Here is a 7,695-nt window from a genome sequence, read left to right as displayed (position 1 = left end):
GATCATTTTCAAGAATACGAGTAAAATAATTTTACAATTCAGATCCTCGAAATAGATAATCCTAACAGCAAAGGAATAAAACAAAACAAAATCCTCTAACAGAACATCAAAAACCCAAAGAATAAATAAAATAGTCCAATTACACATGCAAGTTTTTTTGACATCTAAATCCAACTAAGTTGGGTTAAACTCAACAAAAACTAATTTCAAATTAATATGAAAAATGCTTCTTTTCCCTTGATCAAAATTGAAACAATCAAACTTCAAACGACGCTCAAAATCTTTTAAAAATCTCTCAAAATCTTCGTGAAAATTCAAAGATATCTCAAAGTTATGTTTGAAATCTTCATCAAGAAATATAGAAACCGAAGATGAAAGATTATTGAAAGTACTATTCACTAATCGTCCAGTTTTTTCACTTTTCTCTTTCACATTTTCGATCGCAAAACACTAGATAGTCATATTTCTATTTATTTAGTAGATTCATTTGGTATTTTTGTGTTAAAGTACATATTACTGTTCTCATTATACTGTTCATTTTGTGATAACTTTATTAGGTCGGTGTAAAAATGTTACGTAGTATTTTTCGTATAAGTTAACCTATATTTACATGTGTTTGAGAGACCATTTAACATGTCATATTAATAAATTTTGATACTGTCAGCAACAGAAGTGACGAAAGAATTAATGTGACTAACTTAAAATTTTTGAAAAATGAATTTAATTAAAAAATATTTTAAAAATCAATTTAAAAAATAAATAATCTTTTAGTGACGAATTTAACCATTTACTTTTGTATTTGTACTATAATCAACCAATATAATTCATATAATAATGTTTGGTGAGAGGAACATTTTATGTGTACTAGTTTTATCAATTTCACTAATCACTATATTATATGAGAGAAGTTTGAAGATTAATAATTTTAATTTACATTGGTCAATACATTAAATTAGTAGCTCACACATTTAGCTCAGCAGTTTAGAACCATATTTTAAATTAATATTTTTAAATATTAGTGATTAACTACTGAATAAAAATAATAAATTGTATTAGTTTTTTAATATTATTCATATTATATTTCATATTGAATTTTTAAGATTGGGCTATCAAAAGTTGCCTCCAAATTTCATACACACACATAGTAGAGTAACAAAATCGGAATTTCATATTACTAAATAATTATAATAAAACAGAGAACAAATGGATGATAAAGATGTAAAGTGAAAATTATCTATGCCAAAAAATTTTTATTATTTTATTCTCTTCGTTAGAAACAAAAATTACTTTCTGTATCCAATAAAAGATATCTCTATCCCTATATAAATTTTTCTAATAATACAATTATCCTCAATGAAAAACTCATAAACCAAACTAATCATCTTTGTTCCTTCATTCACGAATCACAAATATAATCCTCCCCTTGTTTCTCTTGTGAAATGAGTTTTTCAAATATTTGTGAATGAATCAACAAGAAGGATCATCAACCTTTCTATGATCTCTCCCCTGCATATGCTTTGTCCCACTAGAAATTTTCTAGAACCAGATTCTGTACATAGCTAATTTTCACATTGAAAAAAAATTCCTATATGATCTTAAAAAGCAAGAACCAAGAAATTTCTATTTACTCTTATTTATTCCTTGCTTCACCAACCAGCATTGCAACTCATCTTTGTTTTCTTATTTTATTGAAAAAAGTATCAACTTTTTTAAATTTATCTAATATGTAATTCGACATTTAAAAACAATTAAATACTACTTAAAAAAAAGTGATTACTCACATGAAATTATTTTTATGTAAAGACGATAAGTAAAAACTATTAGATGATATAAAATATTTGGCTAAATTATTGTGTCATCTTGATCGACCTGTTGCAATGTTGATTTGTTATGAAACAACTCATGGATCCAATAAAAAGAAACAATTTTGTTGATGATGATCAAGAACCCAAAGAAAAAGGAGTGATCAAAAGATCATAAGGTGCCCAAAGAGCATCCAAAGGACAAGGTCTATTAGCATCAAGCCTCATCCATGGCTTCCCTTTCCCACTCCAATGCAACAAACTCACAGGTCCAGGATGAAGATCCCTACACAAACCTCTAAAGTTATCTCCACCAAGCCCATGCTGGTTCCACTGATGATCCACACTTCCGATCTTTCCCGCGAAAACCAGCAAAAATGGCGGCAGCGATCCAAGCTCATAGATCCTCAACCTCTTCTGAAGCTCCATCCATTCCTCTATCTTCCTTGTGTAATCTCCTTCCCTCCATTTCTCAAGATCAATCACCATCACCCCAGTGTTGAAGCAACAAGCTTTTCGATTCACAAACGTTAGTGAAAGCGAAGGCTTGGACCAAAACGTGGGAGTGAAGTAAGCTGTGAAGTTTGCATTGCAGTATTCCGGTGCTGCAAGAACTTGATCCTTGTTTAATGGGGTGGAGGCTAGTTTCGTAATTTCATCGACTAGAACGAGGTCGGAGTCGAGGTAGATGATCTTTTTCACGCATGTTGGGAGAATGGTTGGGAGGTAGGATCTTGCGTAGTTTAGAGGGCAATCGAGGACGGAGCGAATTGATGTTCAAATTCGTCGCTGAAGTTATAGAGTTTGAATTTGAGAATGTGGTGTGTAAGAGTGATGATGAGTTGGATTTTGTTGATGAAACAAAATGGAAGAAGAAGTTTTGTGGACATGAAGAGTGTTGAAGGACACTTAGGATTACTGCCATGGAACCTCGTATGTATGTCTTGTCTAGTGTCATTGCAACATGAACTAGTTCATCAGAGCATATGTAATTATTGTCTTCAATGGAGGGGCAATTTGGGAAATTGTAGAATTGAGATGCCTCTTTGAATTGGTGTTGGAAGAGTTAATCCTCAAAATGGCCCATAAAATTTGACCTCCAACTCAATTTAGCCCTTAAATTTTTAATTGACTCGTATTCTGAAATTTTGATTCGTGCCTCAATTTGGCCCTTCCGACGTTTTTCGTTACCGGAAAATTGACTTGACAATTTTAAATGACACGTGGCACTGTAACGATTAGATGACATGGCCAAAATTTTAAAGCATCAATTTAACCCCTAACAATTTGAACATAAAACCTAGCGCAGCCCCAATTCCCCCAAATCGTAGTAGTTAATTTGTGTACTAAGTACACATGATAAGTTTTCTTTTTGAATCATAACCATTGAAAATTTGAACTAATGGTTAAGATTCAACCATTTTATTAATTATATAATAATTATATTTATATTTAAATATTTTAAATAATCATTTTATTTTAAAATTTTAATTTTATCTTTTTTTTCCTTCTTTTTCTCTCTCTCTCCCGTTTCTATACATCACTACACCTGATTCAATCTCATTTGTTCCTTCCCTGACTCTTATTACAAATAACATAATCTCACAGAATACACAACAAAAGGTTAAGAATGTTAGTTCTTATATTTTATTTTTTCTATTACTGCTATTTTTTCTATTTTCTTTCTTTCATTTGACTCATTTTTTTTTCACATATTTAACTTTTTAATCTCAAACCACCAAGTCTCTATTAACACCTATTAACACCTAGGATAATAAGTCTTGGGAGTCCTAATAAATATGGATGTAAAATTTTTGGTCGATACCTATTTGACAAATTTAAAAATTGAAATCTCAAAAAAGAAAGACCCAAAATTTGCAATCTCAATTTACAATGCTTAGTTACATATATAGGTGATAAAGTGCCGTGAAGGAAGGGTTATATGGAGAACAATTCCATGTCGAAAAGATTCATAGCGCCTCAACCTTCATGAATGTCAATGGCCACACTTAAAAAGGTTGGTGGAAGAACTCGAGGTTTTTTTTAAAAAAAGATGATAAAGAAAAAGGATATTAATGACATTTTACAAAATTATTTCATATTTTTTCTATAAAGACCATTAAGATCTAATAATCGGTTATAATATATTTTGGTGGTGCAGTGGTTAGTGTGATGATAACAATGGTGATTGTTGGAGGGTGAATGTTGGAAGAAGATGTAAAAAGAGGAAGAAGATGTGAGAGGAAGAAGATGAGGATATTTATGTAATTTATTATTTTATTTTATAATTTTTTTTATCAAACCATTAGGTTTATGTTCAAATTGTGAGGGGTTAAATTAATGCTTTGAAAAATTTGGCCATGTCATCTAACTATTACAGTGTCACGTGTCATTTAAAATTGCCAAGTCAATTTTTCGGTGACGAAAAACGTCTGAAGGGCCAAATTGAGGCACCTATCAAAATTTCAGGGTACAATTTGAGTCAATTGAAAATTTAAGGTCTAAATTACGTCGAAAGTCAAATTTCAGGGTCATTTTGAGTATTAACTCGGTGTTAGAAATTGGTGTTTGTTGAGGATGCACATGGTAGCAATAATAAGAACAATTCAACTAGGTATCCTTTAAAAGTTGTACAATATTCAACTTTTTATTATAATAATTTAAAAAATAAGTAAAATAAACACATTTAAAAATTATAAATAGATTTAGTATCTTTTTAAAATTAAATACACATTTAAAATACAAACTAAATAAAATTAAAATTTAAAATTTTAATTTTAATTTTAAATTTCTGTTTTAAATTTAATATATTTAATTATTAATATATTACAATTTAAATATACATACAAAAATTAAATTAGTTAAAATTCAAAATTTATTTTCCTATGTTGTGAAATACCTATAAATTCGTGTTGGTACTGCTGCTGCTTGGTCTATAAATGGAAGCAGGCTTTCAATTCATTCATTTCTCTTCTCATTAACCCCTTATCTTTTTTGCGTTTACTATGTTTTTTACTTTTCTTTCTCTCATAGGTATTCTATTTTATTTTTCTTTCTTCATTTTCTTTTTTTGCCATTTTAAGCTTTATTATGTTGTTGTTCTGTTTTTTTCTCATCACTTTTAAAATGCATTTTTATAATTTTAAATGTGTTTATGTTGTTTATTATATTCTTATGTACATATATAAGTTTATACTTAATTTTAGATGTGTTTACATTGTTCATTATGTTCTTATGTATATATATATATATATAAGTTTTTTACATAAATTTTAAATGTATTCATAAAATATTTAGAGTGCATTCTTATAATTTTAGATGTATTTGAGTTTATTTTTTTTGTGTTCAATATATAATTTAAAACTACAATAACAATAATTTAAATGTGTTAATACATAATTTTAAATGTATTTATGTTGTTTATTTAATTTTAGATGTATTTTTGATATAAATTTTAAATATTTTGAATAAAAAAATAATTAAAATGAGTTTAATTAATTTTAAAAACTTCACTAAATTTAAAAACTTCATTGATTTAATAATAATAATAATAATAATAATAATAATAATACTAATAATAATAATAATTAAAAAAAAAAGAAGAGGGTGTTACTTGACTTCACAGTTCTGGTTCAGCTCAAAGATGAGAGGTGCTTCTCATTGTTAAGACTTAAGAATGTAACATTAAAGAAAAAAAGAAGAAACAGTCTCTCTTATAATGAAGTAACGTAAAAGAAAGAAAGAAATAATAACTAACTATGAAGTGAATAGGAAGTTAGAGAAATTTAAGTTTTTAAAATTTAAATTAAGTTTAATTATAAATATATATCTAAAAAATAGGATATGTCTTTAATAAAAAATAAGTAAATAATATTAAAATCTGACTAAAGGCTGAATTTTATTGTATAAGTAGCATTTTTCAAAAGGCAAACTCGTCCATTGACCGGTTAAAACTGAAGGACTAAGTGTGTGTTTGGATTTCAACAAATGTGTGAGGTTGCATAAAATTGATTTTACAAAATTGATTTTAATAAAAAGTAAGTTTGGGTGTTTGGCAATATTTGTATGAAAATTGATTATAGCAAAATAATTATTGTTTGGATTATACTATTTAAAATCATTTTTTAATGAAAAATTACTATTTTTTTTGTCCTTTTTTTTTAGGATCATAGTTTATATTATACAAAATTTTGATAATAAATTTAGTATATAATAATTACAATTACAAATTTTATAAAGTTAAAATAAAAAATAAAAAAAATTAATATAAAATAAAGATAGAGTACATTAAAAAATAAAAAAATCATACAAATAAAAAATAATAAAAATTTCATAAAACCAACAACATATATCATATGAAAAAAAATACAATAAAAACTAAATAAATTCATATGAATAAAATAAATAAAAAAAATTTCATACACAACATAAATACAATGTAGTAAATAGGGGTGGCAATGAGTAGGATAGGGTAGGGTAGGGTTTGGAGCCAACCCTAACCCTACCTGCGGGTTGAGAATATCTCAACCCTAATCCTACCCGTTCTTAACCCGCAGGTACCCGACCCTATCCGCGGGTTACTAAAAAATGTAACGTTATTATATAACTTAATAATAATTTAAAATAGAATTAACTTTTATGTAAAAAAAATATTAAATTATCAATTAATAATCTTCTTTTAGTGGCTAAAGATTTTTTGCATTTAGTGAAAGATCTTTAGTTCAACATCCACTTGAAATATATTTTTATATAAATATATAGCATATATATATATAGGGTGCGGGTTGGTCGGGTAGGGTTAAAGCTCAACCCATACCCTACCCGACCCGCACGAAAACCCTATCCGCTGTTGACAATCCTACCCGATTGGGTGGGGTTGGATTGGGTATCCGCGAATAAGGTACGTATTGCCACCCCTAATAGTAAAAGATAAAAGAAAAAAAAATTATATGAACAAAAAATAATAAAAAAATCATAAAAATTAATAAAAATACCTAAAAAATTATAGCACTACAAGAAATAAAAAAATCAATAATATTCATCATATGAATAAAAAAAATACAATAAAATAAATAAAAAATTATATAAACAAAGTCAAACAAAAATAAAAAAATTCATAAAAAATATACATATAAAAAATAATATAAAAAATGACAAAGAAAAACTCATATAAAACATAACATCAAAAATCATAACACTAAAAATTAAAATATGAAAATAAGTACTAAAAATAATAAAAAAAATTAAAATATTTAATTTACTAGTGATTGAAACAAATCTGAACGATTTTGATAAAAAAAATGGAAGGAAGAACTATAAAAAAGTTGAAAGAACTACAGAGAATTAATGTGAAACTTATAATTATTGGTATCTTTTTTATAGAAGAAAATGAAGGATAAAGTTGGTAAAAAAAAATTTTCTCACCTAATTTTCTAAAGGTAATCAGCAACCATGAATGTGAAACGCAGAAGCAACAAATTTTAGCTTCTTCTCAACGTGGATTCAGAGGCAGAATCGTTTCTACGTTTATAAAGAAAAAAATTGCCAAACATAAAAGTGAAACTTTTAAGAAGGTCAAACGACTTCTTTTTTCACCAATATTTTTACCAAACACATCCTAAGTTGATACCCAAGTTTAAAAATTAAAAAAATAATTTTATTACAAATTTGATTATAGCGCAAAACCAAAAGAACAATTTGATTGGTATCTCACGATGAGCACTAGAATCATTGGAATTGAATTTGGAAATTGGAATGGATGTAATATGTTGACACGCAAAACACCGGGGTCAATGCAGAAGGTTGACATTTTGACTTTTTAGTGTTAACTGTTAAGTATATCGGCATTTATGATGCATTTGCTTTGTATTCTCTTTTTTTTTTATGATTTTTT

At 27.3% G+C, this 7,695-nt stretch overlaps 1 protein-coding gene across 1 annotated transcript; it reads right to left on the bottom strand.

Annotated features, from left to right (window-relative positions):
* Window positions 1-1,863: 1,863 nt before the first annotated feature.
* Window positions 1,864-2,769, bottom strand: LOC107495295 (probable galacturonosyltransferase-like 1). The gene is given in 2 exon segments (XM_052251326.1): window positions 1,864-2,591; window positions 2,593-2,769. Coding segments are annotated over 2 exon segments (819 nt in total). The 5' UTR covers window positions 2,761-2,769; the 3' UTR covers window positions 1,864-1,940.
* Between the last annotated feature and the right edge of the window lie 4,926 nt (window positions 2,770-7,695).

This window comes from Arachis duranensis, chromosome 6 (genome assembly GCF_000817695.3).
Source record: "Arachis duranensis cultivar V14167 chromosome 6, aradu.V14167.gnm2.J7QH, whole genome shotgun sequence".
Lineage (NCBI taxonomy): Eukaryota > Viridiplantae > Streptophyta > Magnoliopsida > Fabales > Fabaceae > Arachis > Arachis duranensis.
The sequence above is the reverse complement of the archived record's forward strand: the minus strand, read 5'-3'. Positions and strand labels throughout refer to the sequence as shown.